Here is a 17,162-nt window from a genome sequence, read left to right on the forward strand (position 1 = left end):
AGTCCCCGAGTCCCCCTGTGAGATCGAGCCCCTGACACTGGCTACTCCCAGCAATCCCAGCACCTCTGCCCCCAACAGTGTGGTGGGCCCCAGGGTATCAGTTGTACCTTCAACCACTGCTCCTGCAAGCTACGCAGCACTGCCCGGCCCTTGCAGGGAAACACAGAAATAAGAGAGAGGAGTAGAAATTGCGGGGGAGGAGGAAGAGAGGGGCCAGGCCCTGGTTTGCAGGGGCGGGAGGAAGAAGAGAGGGGCTGGGCCATGGTTTGCAGAAGGGCGGGAGGCATAGGTGCTGGAACTAGGGCTGTGGGGGGTGTTGCAGCACCCCCTGGCTTGAAGTGGTTTCCATCATATACAGGGTTTACAGTTTGGTTCAGTGGCTCTCAGCACCACCCCCCCGTAGAAATTGTTCCAGCAGCCCTGGGGAAGGAGGAAGAAATGGGCTGGGTCATGGTTTGCACTCAGTAGCTGCTCCTGCAGTAGCCTCCGCTCCTACTTCCCTCCCCACGACAGGCTGCAGCCGCCATTGATTCTGCAGTGCAGATGGCAGAGCTGCCTCTGAGTCTGCCCAGGTCAGACAGGGGCCCTCACAGAGATGTGGGGCAGGGCACAGACTGGCTATGTGAGCTCACACTGCCCTGCTCAACCCCACAGAATAGAACTGCCCCACTTCTGCTGAGCTCCTCAGCTTTTCCCTCCCCCCAGCAAACCTACGACATGACCCAAAAGAAATATCTGTCCATCCATCTATCCCCATGCACATCCCCCCATCCCCATATGTATCAGTCTATCTATGCCAGTCACTGGTACCTGGGAACCAAGACAAACAACAACCCATAACACAACAGTCTTAGGATCATATCATTTGTTTTTTACTCAGATATTATTCTTCATTAAAACCCCCCAAATGGCTTGATTGAGACCCCTAGCACTTCAGCTGCAAGGCATGAGTGGCAGCATGGAACAAACAAAGGACACCTCCACTAAGCCAATCAGCCAACTAGGCTGACTCTGGCAGTACTGGACTTACCAAGTCACTCGTCAGACATCAAAACTACACCACAGCAAGAGCCGCCTTGTGAGGAAGAATGGCCTCAGAGTTAATGCATAAGATGAGGAATCACAAATTCAGGGCTCCATCCCCAGTTCAGTTACAGGCACTTGGGCAAGTCATTTTGGCTCGCCCCGTGTCTCTGTGTTGTGGGCCCAGCACAAGCGTATGCGCCACTTTTGTTGGGTCAGTTGAAACATTTTGTTTATCTTTCAACCATTTTGTATTTTCCAAACATTTTTTCTGTAATTAGCTCAAAGTTCTAAACAAAAGGTCATTTTACCCTGAAAACCTGAAATTTGTCATCTCCAATTTTTCATCTTCAAATCTTTTTTCTTAAAATGTTTTAGAGTCAAGACATTTGTCAAAAACGACACTTTCCTGCAGAACATTTCCTTGCTAAAATTTTTCAGACCAACGCTAATTACAACCCTCCCTTTGGTCTGTCTTGTCTATTTAGACTGTAAGCGCTTTGGGACAGGGATGGCTCACACTATGGGGTTGTACAATCCCTGGCACAACAGGGTCCCAATCTCAGCTAGGTATATCCAGGTGATATTTTAAGAATAGTGACGACTCAGGACTATGGTGACCAGATGTCCCAATTTTATAGGGACAGTTCCAATTTTTTGGTATTTTTCTTATACAGGCTCCTATTACCCCCCACCACCCTCCCGATTTTTCACATTTGCTGTCTGATCACTCTACCCAGAACAGAGGTGGGCTTGTGGTATCTCAGCTAAATCTGGATCCTTTTTAGCTATAGGTAATTTCTAGCCCTGTGGTGTGAATAATATACTCACTCAAAGGCAATGTGGTTTAGCAGCTTGGATCAGCGTGTTTGTCACCCCTGCACTGGAAGGATTTAGCGCCGTATCTAGCACATTGCTTTCAGACTCTCTCTTTTTTGGACTTAATCCATGCAAAACAAAGTTAAATTTTAACCAAGTGACCTGTTTAAGGCCTTATATAACCCTCCGAGCGATATATAAACCCCACCTGTTTTTCCAGAGGTAAAATGCAAGGATCAACGTGGAATTAAGCTTGGCAAAACCATTCCCTTATGCGTCTACAGTTCATAGAAAAGGTGTGTGGAGTATTCCCGCAGCTGACAGGAAACTAGGAATGGTTGCATGGGAATTTTTGCAACAAAGGAGAAGCAACGTGGTAGGACACTCAGTTATTTAGGGAGACTATAACTCAACGCCTCTTCTTTGGAAACTACACCCTCAAGAATCCATGGACACTATTTGCCAACAGCTGACTTTTTGTAAGAAGTGCTGCGCTTTATGGCTGTCTTTGAAGTTGTGAAGTGGAATACAAGCTGGATTCAAATTAACGTCTTTCTGTGTAGATATTTTCATCGCACAACATTTAATTTTTACAAGTAATCGACCTATTCAGGTAACGTCCGTTATTCGAGCCCCATTGTTTTTGCTTAACCCAGACGGTTAGTGCTGAATCTTCCAACCCGGCAGCATGACTTTTGCCGAGCTCTTAGACCACGTCGGGGGGACGGGTCGCTTCCAAATCATCTATGTGATCTTACTGGCTATCCCAGTTTTCATGCTGGCCAGCCATAACCTCCTGCAGAACTTCACTGCTGCCACCTCTGAACACCACTGCCATGTCCATATCAACATCAACAACACTCCTTACACCAACTTCACCGGAAAACTTGCTGCCAAGGACCTCCTCAGGGTCTCCATCCCCATGGACAGCAACATGCAGCCAGAGAAGTGTCACCGCTTTGTCACCACGCAGTGGCAGCTCCTAGACTCCAACGCCACAGTCACAAACCTAACCGAGCTGGAGACTGAACCCTGCGCTGATGGGTGGGTGTACGACAAGAGCATTTTCACCAGCACCATCATTACAGAGGTACGTGAGAGCAAGACCTGCTGCAGTGCAGGTAACCGGCAGGGAAAAGGATACTGAAACCATGCGGTGGAAGTTGGGGTGGATGAGTTGAAAATTATTTTTGTTGGAGTTATGCCTTTTTACAGATTTTTGCAAGTAAGTTTCACTGTCCTTTGGGCAGAGAGGGTCAGAGTATCTATCTATCAATCCTCCTCTTCCTAGATCTGATCTTAAAATTTGCACCAACCTACAGCCCCTGCATGTCTATTGACATCGGCTTGGTTTCAGCCTAAGTCAGTGCAGAATTTCATCCAGGGCCACGTGCTGTTCTCAGTTACATTCTGGCCCCCCAGGCGACTTCAATCCATGCGGCTTCAAGTGGCTGCCATTGCACAGGTGTAGAGGAAAGCAGGACACGGCCTTTGCGCTTCACAGAGGCTTGATTCCTTCAGTGTACGAGTAGGAGGAAGCTGTGGTTGCACTGGTTGGGGTGGGAATTCCCCCGTCCATTTTGCAGTCAGTTTCCTCTCATTTAAACTGGACATAATCCACTAATCCGCATTAAAGAAACTGTGAATGATGCTAAGAGCTAGCCCTGCTCTCCCCTAGATCTCAAAGGGCTTTACAATAGTGACTAAACCTTACTATCCCACCTCACAACTGGGGGAAACTGAGGCGCAGTGCGGCAGCATGACTTGCCCAAGGTCACAGCAAGTCAGTGTCAGAGCTAGGAGTAGGGGTCCCAGTCTTTTGAACACTCAGTCCATTCAAAACCATCCGCCTCACGTGGGATCATTATATTTGATCCTACATTAACATCGAAAGGACCCATTCTGCCAGGCACTGCAGAGACCCAGCTGAGTTCGGAGACTCACTGTGCCAGATGCTACACAGACCCAAGCTGAGAGTGGAGCCCTGTTGTACCTGGCACTGCACAGAGCCCAGCTCAGACTGTGCTGGGTGCTCTGTGGACCCCAACTGAGATTGGGGCCCAGCTGTGTTGGGTGCTGCACAGGGAGAAAGCTAGAGACCAGGATAATCCTCCCTCATTTTACAGATGATGGACATTGAGGCTCAGAGAGATTCAGGCTGTGATGCCCTGCAGATCACATTTCCCATTAAACGTAGGTAGCTTTGGACTTGTAATTAACAAATTAAAATGAATTGTAAGGATTGCTATGGGAACTGGCTGTCTAAATGCCATTAATGGCTCTGAAAATCTCAGCCCCAGTCTGGGGCATTAACCACAAACCAGTCTTCCTCCTGGAGCCCAGCTTCGTTTCCTCTCTCCCTTACAGTGGGACCTGGTGTGTGACTCCCGGCAGCTGAAGCAGATGGCTCAGTCCATCTACATGGCTGGGGTCCTGGCGGGAGGCATCATCTTTGGAGGTCTGTCAGACAGGTGAGGGCAACGTCGGTATGAAGCCGAGTAAGGCTGATTCCTGGGGGAATCAGGAATCTCGAGCAGGAGGAGAGAAGTTATGGTATCTCTGTATTTGGCACTGGTGCGACTGCTACTGGAATCCTGTGTTCAGTTCCGGTGTCCACAATCCCAGAAGGATGTTGGTAGGTTGGAGAGGGGTCAGAGAAGACCCACGAGAATGATTAAAGGCTTGGAAAATGTGCCTTACAGTGAGAGACTCCAGGAGCTCAATCTATAAAGCAAAGGTTAAGGGGTGACTTGATCACAGTCTGTAAGTGGAGACTCTTGAATTCTTTTAATAATTGTTTATTTTATTTTGGGGAATTTCTTGTTATTTTTGTTTTCTTAATGTTATCCATGCAGGGGGATCGGGTCTTGCCCTGGGGGTTGGGAGGCCCCGGAGGGGGGCTGAGTCCTGCCACCAGGGGTTGGGAGGCTCTGGGGGAGGTGAATGTTGCACCCCCGAGCCTGCCCTGCACTCACCCCACAGAAGCGGCTCCTGGGGTCCTGTGCGGTGCGGCTGGGCCTGGCTCTCGACTCAGGATGTTGTGGCCTGGCACATGGGGTCACAGTGCTGCTCCGGTTTGGTGGGGCGCCCCCCCGTTCAGAGTGGGGAGCCAGGCCGAGCTTCACAGGACAGGAGCTGCCACTGCAGGGTGAGTTTTTTGCTTTTTTTCATATTATTTCACATTTGCAAAAAACATGGGGCTCTCTATATAGGTACCTACAGGGGGAGCAGCAATCTGATAAGAGGCTTTTCCATCCAGCAGACAAAGATCTAACAAGAGCCAGTAGCTGGAAATTGAAGCTAGACAAATTCAGACTGGAAATAAGGTGCAAATTTCTAACAGCAAAAAGAATTAACCATTGGAACAACGGCCCAAGGGCTGTGGTGGATTCTCCAGCCCTGGAGATTTTTAAATTAAGATTGCATTTTTTCTAACAGTCAGATACCAGCCAGGGGATAACCCTATGGCCAGGGCCCTAGATTGCCTTAATCCAGCCCTGCAGGCCTCATCATTAGCAGCTACAGCACGGCTGACATGAAGTATTTTCATCAATAACCTTTTGTCACATGCCACAGAGGTGGTTTTAGAACTGGGGCCTCCTGCCTCTTTGCCCCTTCCCCAAGCCAGGAAGCCATGCCAGTCAATGGCACCAATAGTTCCTTGCACCAGGTTTAACTTCCACTCTGAACATACTTGGCTCAGTATCCTGGGTTTCCCTCACCTGTTCTCTTGGTTTTTTGGCTCAGGTTTGGCCGCAGGTCTCCCTTGATCTGGTGCTACTTGCAGATGGCTGTCACGAGCACCTGCACTGCCTTCTCGCCCAGCTTCACTGCCTACTGCATCTTCCGTTTCCTGACCGGAATGGCCATCTCGGGCATTGCGATGAACAGTGTCTCTCTGTGTAAGTGTGTCTGGCGCCTGCCATCCCAGACACAAGATGAGTTGGTTACTGGGGATAGACGGAGGTGCCTTGTTCCTGCTGCTAATAAATTACTCTGTGGTGGGAGCACAGAGAGACCAGAAGCACACACCGCATGGGTGGGATGTCCAAGGTCTCAGCAGCAAAAATCGGGAGCTAGATTTTTCCAGAACTCCTAGTTCTCATTCCAACCTGGATTTACCAAAGCACTCAGCAGCTCTCTTTGGGACACTGATTGCCACAGCTGACAAAGATCTGAGCATGTTATTTAGGAGGTATTTTGCACCTTGAAATCTGGGCCTGTCCTCTTCTGAGAATGTGGTACCTAAACGAGAACTGAGTTCTCTGGAACAATCCCACCTCCATGTGCTTCTGCAGTGCCAGAGCACAGGACATGCCACAAAACAGGGCAGCTTCCAATAGCATACAGGTCCCTGTAGTGAGGCAGCCTGGTTCCCAGCCGCCCCGGAGGGGGACGAGCCCCGCCAGACACCAAAGTGGGCGGAGCCAGTGGAGCTTGCACCCCCCGCCCCCCTCCCCAGAGGTCAGGGTGCAGGACAGAAAGTACAAAAGCCCAACCCCAGAACCAGTGCTTCTATATCTTGGGAAATTTCCCAAAATCTGGGAATTTTTGAGTAAAATGTTTTGAATGAAAATTCCCAATTTCCCAAGTTGAAACATTTTACTCACAAATTCCCAAGTTTTGGGAAAGTTCCCAGGTTATAGAAGCACTGTAAAAAGCTTTACTTGGGAATTTTTCCACCAGATTTGGGAAATTTTTAGCACTAGGTTGGGAAAAGTTGGTATCACGATATAGAAGCACTGCCCAGAGTTCACTAGAGGCCTGGCCACCGGACAAGCCAGACGCCTGTGGCCTAGCTCCCAGTTGGGAGACTCCTGCAGTTTGCGGCCGACCCGAGGACCGGCCAGACACCGACCAGACCCCGGAGAAGCTGGTAAACTCGTCTGTGGCAAGTTACCCAGAACTGCTGCCAAGCCTACCGCCCGCCGGGTACCCAGAGGAGCCCATGGTGCTTGACTCCTTGGAAGACTCTGTCCAGACGCAGGTACATCTAGAGGGGGAGGTAGGAAGTAGCCCGGGGCCAGCCGACCCTAGTCTGGCTGCAGCACACCCAGAGCCAATGTCAGTTTGCTGCGGTCAGGATCCCCATTGACGCAGCAACGGGTCTTCTGCCGCTACTAGGGCCCCGGACTGAGACGCAGTGGAGTGGGTGGGCCTGCGTCCCCCCTGCCACCCAACATGCGGGTGGCAGTCTCCCCCTCTCCCAGGTCCTTCAGCGCCAGGACGTGGGTTTCCTAAACCTCTTTGTCTGCTCAGTCCCTGCCTGAGAGCCACAAAACACGGCAGCTTCCAATAGCATGCAGGTCCCTATAGTGAGGCGGCCTGGTTCCCAGCCGCCCCAGAGCGGGACGAGTCCCGGCCGAACCCTACAGTCCCCAAGAATGGAAGGGAAGCTATTTAGAGTGGAGTGCCGTCATCAGATGACGATGATTCACAACAGAACAGAGATTCCACAATACATCTCCTACAGAACAGGCACAGGCCATGTGCGTCAGCCCGTCAATGCCCTCCTCATTACTAGAAAGTCCCTTGCACTATTCAATGTATATAGGTCCTCTAGGAACTGAAGGACCCAGGAGCAGTTGGGTATCAGAGGCTAATGGGACTCAGCTTATTCAATTACATAACAGCTGTGTATTGTGGCTGATGTACTTCAGGGTGCATAAGTGTGCCATTGTGGGGTGTTGGAGCTGCTGCAACCCTGCAGGGTACAGTACTGCTTGCTGCCATCAGGGTGTGGACTTGCTGCAGGGCGCAGTACTGGCTGCTGCCATGGGGAGGAGGAATGGAGCGCCTCCAGCAGGGTGCACTACCATCTACTACCACTAGGTGGGATGCAACTAGCAGGGGAAGGAGGCATGGATCGGGGAATGCAGGTTCTGGGGAGCTATTTCATCTCAGCCTCAAAGAGCCAGGGGAAGGCTGTTTGTACATGTTCCTGCTGCCTCCGCTCGTGCTTGTTCTCACCACTGGAGGTCATCAGCCCAAGGACAGAGAGATTATTTTCCCTTTGTGTGTGTCTCTCCCCAGCTGTGGAATGGACACCCACCCGCACACGGGCCGTTGTGGGCACCATCTATGGTTACTGCTTTGCAATCGGGCAGTGCATTCTGGCTGGGGTGGCTTACGCCATCCCCAATTGGCGCTGGCTGCAGCTTGTGGTGTCTTTGCCCTATTTCTTGAGCTTCATCTACTCCTGGTAGGTTAGCTCACCCTTATCCTTTCTGATCCATTCCCCTTCCACCCTGCTTTTCTCACTGGATGCAAGAATGAGACAAACTTTAAGCAAGTAGAATAAACAAATCTCTTATCCTGGTTCTCATAATCTTGCGTCTCAATTACTGCAACATCCCCTTCTCCGGCCTTGGCAAATGCAATCTTCCTCCACTTACATCCATTCAAAACACTCCTGCAAAGATCATTTCCCTGTCTCATCACTTTGTCCATGTCACCTCTCTCTTTGCAGCCCTCCACTGGCTCTCCGTTCTTCATCACATCATACATAAACTACTCATCTTCACTTTCAAAGCCGTTCACGCCCTACTGCACCATACCTATCCCATCTGTCATTCACTAGTACAATGCCGACTCCCAACTCCGATTGGCCCAGGATGCCTGCCTCTGTTGCCCGCTTACTAAATTTTCAAACAAGCACCTTTGTGCATTCTATCATGCTGCCCCTCATACCTGGGAGGAGTTCCCCTGTAAACATCAGCAAATGTACCTCATTGTCCTTCTTCTAACTCTCCCTTGCTGTGTGGCTTATAAAAAAACCTGACGAAGGTTAGGCTGCTCGTGTGCAGAGACCACTGCCTATCATGCTAACCAATATTGTCTCACTGTTTCCTTGTGCTCTCCTGTCTGTATCAACCTTTTGTTGCTTGTCTTGTCCTTAGATTATAAGCTGTATGGGGCAGCGACTGTCTTTTTGTTCAGTGCCTGGGATAATGGGGTTCTGCCCCATGACTGGGCCTTCAGGGCATTACGGTAATGCAAATACTGAACAAAGAACTATGAAAGCTGTGGAGTTTCATACCTAGAATTGTTTCAGCAAACCAAGGAAATGGCAAGACTAAGAGGATAACGTATGAATAGAGAGAATTGAAGATTTGATGGCTTAAATTTCTTTTCCATGAAAAATGGCTTCCCCCCCCCCCCCCCAAATTCCTTCAAAAATTTGCAATGAAAGCAAACATTTTATTTTAGTTTTCAGGGTTTGGGGGGGAGGGGCGGGTTTCCTGAAAAATAACCATTTCTTTCTAAGTTTGTTAATTTTTTGACAACAAAAATTTTCATTTCAATGTTTTGGAGCCATTTTTTCCCCACTTTCCCCCATTTTCCAGTGAAAACATGAAAGCAAAAGGAAATAAAAGAGAGGAAATAAAAAAAATAAAAAACCCCTTCCAAAATGGAAGCAAAATGAAAACTTTTGTTCTGTTGAAGAAAATTTAAAATATTGTGAAAAATTTCCAGTGAAACCAAAGAGGGCTCTACTCCACCCATAATGTCACTGCTGGGTAATATGAGGAATTGACCTATCATGGGTACTTATCTGGCACCCATCACCATAGTATCTAGGCACATCACAGTGTTTAATATATTTATCCTCACAGCTAGAGCTGGCTGGCAACAAACATGAGAGTCTTTGAGACTTTGAAAAGTTTTCCCATCCTGAATCTGGCCAAAAGTCAAAACCAGGAAAACTTTTGTGAATTGATCATCTGAAAAAATATTCCGGTTGGGTCAGTTGAAATGTTTCCTTTTGATAATTTTGAAATTTGCTTTTTGATCTGGAGCTTGTTTATTTTTTACCCTTTTTTTTAGTGTAAATGATCAAAAATTTTGAAACAAAAATTGTTGAAACTTTAAATTTTGACAAAGGACAAATTTTGAAACATTCTTTTTTTTTTAAATCAAGAGGTTCATTGAAACCGACCTTTCCCTGCAAACAGTTTCAGTTTGAACAAACCCGCATTTTTCAATGGACAAATATTTCAGCAGAAAAGTGCCGACCAGCTGTAACCACAACACCCTTCTGAGGGAGAGCAGTGCTATTAACCTATTGTACAGATGAGGGGATTCAGACACAGAGACAGACTAAGTGACTAGCAACGGTCACACAAGAAGTCTGCAGGGGAGCAGGGAATTGAAGCCAGGTCTCGGCTATCACCATCCTTCCTTCCTGATGCATGGCAAGGTGCAATACCACCTGCTGCCACTGGGCAGTCTCCTGGCAGGAATGGAGCTTCAGGTTGCAGTAACACTTGGCTGTCGCCAGGGGGCTGCAGGTAGCAGGGGGGGAGGAGATAGACCAGAGAATGCAGGTTCCACGGAGGCTATTCCACAACCTGCTCCCTGCTGCCTCTGTCACTGCTTGTGCCCTGCACTGGCTTTGGGCACTGCCCCTAGTGTAGAAGAACAGCACCGTGCTCCAGTGGGGCTGATCCCAGTTCAACAAGAGCAATGTGCGTGTCCTGTGCAGGTGTGTTTTCATATCTTCTGCTTCCCAGGTGGTTCGCGGAGTCCGCCCGCTGGCTGGTAATAGCCGGCAGACCCGACGAGGCAGTGAAGCAGCTCCAGAGAGTGGCCAGGATAAACCGGAAGAAGGAAGAAGGAGACAAACTTAACACAGAGGTAAGACTGGATCTCAGAGAGGCTGAGAGCTCCCACCAACTCCAGCAGCCGATATAGGCATGCAAGAAAAGCAGATATAAATCAGTGTGGTTGCACTCATGTCATGGGGACTCTGCACATGTACACCAGTGGCGCAACTGGCTTTAGTGTTCCCTGAGCAATGGAATTCTCACCATGGTCTGAATTCTTTCTCGTACAATGGGATTCCCATACGTACAAGGTATCTTCTATCAATCTCTCTACCTATAGTCGTACATACATAACCACCTATCCAGCCATCTATGTACCCATCTATTATAAACATATACTCATACACATAATCTATCTATTCATCTCCATCTATCTTTCATCCCCCCAGACACACCTCTATCCATCTATCCCCCTACAAATGCTTCTATCCATCCAACTATCCATCCATCCCCATGCACACCCTTCTATCTATCCATCGATCCATCCCTTACTACACATACACATTATTTTGTCTAGACTGAGGCCTTCTCAGAAACTAGAATTTTGGCACCACTGGATGATCCAGAATCTCATTCCCTCCCATTCCCCTGCTCTGTTTCCAGGCCTTTCCCACCATGGAGGCCCCATGTCATTACCCAGAATTCTCTTCTCTCCCCAGGTCTTGAGATCCAACATGCAGAAAGAAACAGCTTCTGCAAAGAACAGCTATACCTTCATCGACCTGGTGCGGACCCCTGTCGTACGACGGATCTCCTTCTGCTTCTGCTTTGTATGGTTAGTTGGCTCTTGTGCTTGCACAAAGAGGAAGCTGAGACGATGATATGAAGCAGCCTGCAGCAAGTAAACCAGGCATGACAATTTGCTGAGGAATGGGGCAAATAATGGATTTTCTGACCCGCAGGCAATTCCAAAAAAATCAGTACAATAAATCATTTTGCGTTGAACAGAAAACCATTTTTTCTTAATTTTTGACTAATCAAAAAGTTGAAAAAAAAATCAAGTGAAACATTTTGTTTTGATTTTAAATATTTTAAGATTTTTTTAAAATGAAATTAAAGAAATGTTTGAGACAAACATTCATTTTGAACCAAAACTGAAAACATTTAGATTTTGTTTTGTTTTTGTTTTGTGGGGCTTTTTTTTTTTTATCTGAAACAATTTAGCAAAAGGGACATGAATTCCTTAAGCATTTTGATGTCAGTGAGTCTGCACTTTGTGCTGAAAAAAGTTGTAGATGAAAAATTTTCCTCAGCTCTACTAAGCTCTACTGACATCCCATTCAGTCAATTTCACCTTGATTGAATATCCCACTAGATCACAATTCAGTATGTTATAGCTAGACTTCGGTAGATCCCACCTGGGAGACAGCATGTAGAGAAAACCATCAGGAGGTGATTCTACCCAGAAGCAGGAATAGGACCCAGGAGTCCTGGCTCCTATAGTCACCTATTCCTAGTACTAGGACACATTCCATGTGCAGAGCTCGGAAAAGAACCCAGGAATCCTTGGTGCCTAGTGTGTCCTGTTCCAGCTATTGGCCCCCATTCCTCTGAGAGTTAACAACAGAGCAAAGTCCCCTCTTGCTCTAACCACTAGACCCCACTTCTTCCAAAGCTGGAAATAGAACTCAGGAGTTCTGGCTCCCAGCTGCTCCCCAGTCTAACTCACTAGACCCTAATCCCCTCTCACAGCCATGAACAGAACACAGTGCAGTTTACCCACCAGTGCAGTCTACCAACATTTGCATCAATACCTGTCTGCTTCATCCCAGGTTCTCCACCAGCTTTGCCTATTATGGGTTGGCCATGGACCTGCAGAATTTCGGTGTCAATATCTTCTTGATCCAGCTGGTCTCTGGAGCTGTTGATTTCCCAGCAAAGTTCATCTCAGTCCTCACAATTGGCTTCATCGGGCGCCGGTTCACACAGGCCTTGACCCTCATCCTGGCTGGACTCTCTATCCTAGCCAACATCTTTGTCCCACAAGGTGGTTACTTGGTGTCCTGGATTTTCAGGGTTCGATCTGGAAGTGTTCAAGCCTTTGTCCTACCAAAGGTCCAAAGCCTGGCTGATATGGTCAGCTGCAGGGGAGGAAGAAGAGCCAGGAGAGCTGATCCATAAGGGCTAATGGGGCTCAAGCCCACGGATATGTCCCAGCTGTGTTCCGTGGTTGAGGTACTGCAAGGTACAGAACCACCTACTGCTGCCAGGGATTGAAGCAGCTGACACGTGTTTACGACACCAGTTGCCATGGCACTTCCCCATGAAGCAACCTGAGAGACATATTCAGCCTGATCCAGGCTGGCCTGTTGCAAGATGGTTGCAAAGTGGATGAGCTGCTGTCTGGGATGGGTGACTGACCCAGTTTCACAAACAAAGCTGGGTAGATGGTTATTAGTATTTGATCATTGGGCTAGGTGCTGCACAGACCCCAGATGACATCAGGGTCCCATTGTGCTGAGTACTGCACAGACTTAAAGGGAGAGACAGGCCCTGCCCCAAAGAACTCACAATCTAAATAGACACAACACAGAAAGGACTATCACTCTTATTTCTAGATGGCAAACTGAGGCACAGATCCTCAGCTGGTGTCAATTAGCCCAGATCCATTGATTTCTTGCCCCTTTTGGCTTCAATGGAGCAGCTGGGGATTTGGCCTCATTGATTCCAGTGCAGCTATGCTAATTTATACCAGCTGGGGATCTGGCCCCATCAGCACCAGTGGCTGGGGATACATCCCACTGACTCCTGACCCTTCTTGAGCATTTCAGCCTTTTTCCACTTGCTTAACCCTCCTCCATTTTGTGCTTCTCCCAAGATCTGAAGACCCTGCGCACTGTTCTGGCTGTCGTTGGAAAAGGCTGTCTTGCTGCCTCTTTTAACTGTGTCTACCTCTACACGAGTGAGCTGTACCCCACAGTGATTAGGTATGTAGAAAAAACTCAGAGAGTGCAGCTCAAACTTCACATGCAGCCCCGTGGAACAGCAAAAGACCAGAGCCAAGTGACTAGTGATTAGAGTTGGTTGGGAATTTTTCATCAAAACGTATTTTTCTGATGGAAACAGCTATTTAATCAAAGCCCAAGCTTTTCACGGGAAAGTGTTAATTAGAAAAAATGGGGGGAGATTGGAAATTACATTTCCAAAACAAAAATTTCAGTTTTTTCTGGTTGGTAACAACTTTGTGTTTTGGAATCTGTATTAAAAAACAACCCTTTTTGGTACAAATTTATAATGGTGAAAATCGAGTTGAAATGATGTGAGGGACCCAAAACAAGATTTTTTTTATACTGTTGAATTCACAAAAATTTTTGAAATTTCAATAGTTCGTCCTGATTCAGAATGGGAAAAATGTTTGAAATCTCAAAATGTATCATCGGACAGGATAACAATTTCCCGCCCAGCTCTGCTAGTGATTTTGGGCACCTCAGGGGATGCTCATGTTAGGACACCGCAACTGGGCCTGATTCTCTGCAATTGCTGAGGATGTGCCATCTGAAAAGTGAGGGCCCTCTGAGACGTCTCAGTCTAGCCACCCAAAATTGCCCTTCTAAGAACTAGGAATTGCCACATCAGATCAAAGATCTAGCTAGCCCAGTCCCAGCTGCAAGAAACCCTGCACTTGTGGGGTAACCTACCCCTGGGAAAGATCCCATTTGTTAAGTTAGTACCTAGAGACCACCCCAGAGCCCCATGGTGCCAACTGCTGCACAGACCCTGACTGAGATCAGGTCCCCATTGTACCAGGCACTCCACAGATCCCGAGTGAGATCAGTGCTCCCATTGTAGAAGGCACTGCACAGACCCAAATTGAGATTAGGGCCCCATTGTGTCAGGTGCTGCCCAGATACATAGTGACAGCAGTCTCTGCTCTTCACAATCATAATAGACAAGACAGACTGAGGGTGTGAGGAGAAAAAGATGAATGGAGAGAGGAAGTGATTTGCCCAAGGTTACGCAGTGGGTCAGTGGCAGAGCAAGGAAAAGAACCCAGGTGTCCTGATTCCCTAGTCACTCTACTAGTCCACAGGGCCTGCTGAGAGGTACTGCTTGGTTTATTGCCTGTGAGCTCCTTAGCCCCGATTTTTCTCATCACTGTGGCTTATGCTAATAGCTCTGTTTGTTATGATTTCAAATTCACAGGCAGACCGGCATGGGTTTGAGCAACACCATGGCGCGTCTGGGCAGCATCATTGCCCCATTGGTGAAGATGTTGGAGGAATACATTCCCTTCCTGCCACTGATCATTTATGGAGCTGCCCCAATCATCTCCGGCATTGCAGCGACCTTCCTGCCCGAGACGCTCAACATGCCATTGCCTGAGACCATAGAGGAGGTGGAGACACGGTTAGTAGAATCTATTGGGAGGCAAGAACAGTAGCCATGACGCACCTTGTGGGGGCTTTGTGATATAGACATGGGTCCACTGAGAGAGAGAGAGAGAGAGAGAGAGAGAGAGCACAAACAAGAAATGATATGCATGATTAGATAGAGAAGAGCGGCCATACTGGGTCAGACCAAAGGTCCATCAAGCCCAGTATCCTGTCCTCTGACAGTGGCCAATGGCAGGTGCCCCAAAGGGAATGAACAGACAGCTTATCAAGTGATCCATGCCCTGTCACCCAATCCCAGCTTCTGGCAAACACAGGCTAGGGACACCATTCTTGCCCATCCTGGCTAATAGCCATTGATAGACCTATCTTCCATGAATCTATCTAGCTCCCTTTTGAACCCTGTTATAGTATTGGCCTTCACAACACCATCTGGCAAGGAGTTCCAGAGGTTGACAGTGCGTTGTGTGAAAAAATACTTTCTTGTGTTTGTTTTAAACCTGCTACCTATTAATTTCATTTGGTGGCCCCTTGTTCTAGTATTATGAGGAGTAAATAATTCCTTATTTATTTTCTCTATACTACTCATGGTTTTATAGCCCTCTATTATATCCCCCCTTAGTCGCCTCTTTTCCAAGCTGAAAAGTCCCAGTCATATTAATCTCTCCTCATACGGAAGCCGTTCTATACCCATATTTTCTGTCTTATTATCTATCCCTTTCTTGATGATTCCCAACATTCTGTTTGCTTTTTTGAATGCCACTGCACATTGACAGGATGATTTCAGAGAACTATCCACAATGACCCCAGGATCACTTTCTTGAGTGGTAACAACTAATTTAGACCCTATCTTTGTATATATACAGTTAGGATTATGTTTTACAATGTGCATTACTTTGCATTTATCTACATTAAATTTCATTTGCCATTTTGTTGCCCAGTTACCCAGTTTTGTGAGATCCTTTTGTAGCTCTTCGCAGTCTGCCTGGGATTTAACTATCTTGAGTAGTTTTGTATCATCTGCAAATTTTGCCCCCTCACTGTTTACCCCTTTTTCCAGATTGTTTATGAATATGTTAAATAGGACTGATCCTAGAACAGACCCCTGGGGGACCCCACTATTTACCTCTCTCCATTCTGAAAACTGACCATTTATTCCTACCCTTTGTTTCCTATCTTTTAACCAGTTACCAATCCATGAGACAACCTTCTCTCTTATCCCAGGACTTATTTTGCTTAAGAGCCTGTGGTGAGGGATCTTGTCAATGGCTTTCTGAAAATCTAAAAACACTATATCCACTGGATCTCCTTTGTCCGCATGCTTGTTGACCCCCTTAAAGAATTCTAGTAGATTGGTGAGGCATGATTTCCCTTTACAAAAACCATGTTTACTATTTCCCAACAAATTATGTTCATCTATGTGTCTGACAGTTTCAACCAATTTGCCCAGAACTGAAGTTAGGCTTATCAGCCTGTAGTTGCCAGGGTCACCTCTGGAGCCCTTTTTAAAAATTGGCATCACATTAGCTATCCTCCAATCGTTTGGATAGATAGATAATCTGATCCCATTGACTGCAGTGTAGCTATGGCTGATTTACACCAGGTGGGATCTGGCCCCATTAGCTCCAAGCATGTTTTATGCCAAGTACATCTCTTGATGCTTGTATAAATGTTAATATTTACTGATATTCTTTTTCATCGAGACCCAGGCATCTGAGACATGAAGAACAACAAATGAAGATCCTTCTGAAACCCACCATGCCAGACTCAGCGAAGGAAGCCCGTTAAGGAAAGAAAAACAAGCAACTGTTATAGGGGCTATGGGTACAATTTTCAAAAGTGCCTAAGTGCCTTAGGAGCCTACGTTCCATTTTCACCAGTGACTTAACTCTCATGGGAGTGGCTAAGTGCCTCATCTACCTGAGCACTTCTGAAAATCCCACTGGGCACTTATCTGTATCTCTTGGCACCTAAATACCTTTGAAAATGTGGCTCCCAATCACTTTCGAAAGTGGGGGCTTAGGCACTTTTGAACACTCCACCCTATCTCTTTTTCTGTTTTAATCATGCCAGAAGTAATATGCAGGCATCAGTGACAACTCCATAGGGATTGAATTTTGCACTTAATGCAGGGAATCAACCTCTTCAAACAGCATGTTGACCTCCAAATCACAGCAGGAATTTATACCACGGGACCTGCTGCTGTGCAAGGTGGGGGACAAGAATCAATTACTCTATGTAGCTCCTCCATGGAGTTCAAAACCCGGTGTTGCACTCTGCTGGGATCCAACATATGGTACCCAAGAGCTCAGCAAATACTTTCGGGCCAGATCCTCAGCACGTGTTAATCCACGTAGTTGATGATTGGCCCAGTACTGCAGGA

General features: G+C 47.3%; 1 protein-coding gene across 1 annotated transcript; it reads left to right on the plus strand.

Annotated features, from left to right (window-relative positions):
- The first annotated feature begins 2,530 nt into the window (after positions 1–2,530).
- LOC101936133 (solute carrier family 22 member 6-A-like) lies at positions 2,531–16,594 on the plus strand. Its single transcript, XM_065553009.1, has 10 exons — positions 2,531–2,932; positions 4,210–4,313; positions 5,590–5,744; positions 7,876–8,044; positions 10,356–10,479; positions 11,108–11,223; positions 12,221–12,435; positions 13,267–13,375; positions 14,592–14,795; positions 16,483–16,594. The coding sequence occupies exons 1-10, from the start codon at positions 2,531–2,533 to the stop codon at positions 16,565–16,567; spliced, it is 1,683 nt and encodes a 560-aa protein (XP_065409081.1). The 3' UTR covers positions 16,568–16,594.
- The last annotated feature ends 568 nt before the right edge of the window (positions 16,595–17,162 follow it).

Source organism: Chrysemys picta, chromosome 7 (genome assembly GCF_011386835.1).
Source record: "Chrysemys picta bellii isolate R12L10 chromosome 7, ASM1138683v2, whole genome shotgun sequence".
Taxonomy (NCBI): domain Eukaryota; kingdom Metazoa; phylum Chordata; order Testudines; family Emydidae; genus Chrysemys; species Chrysemys picta.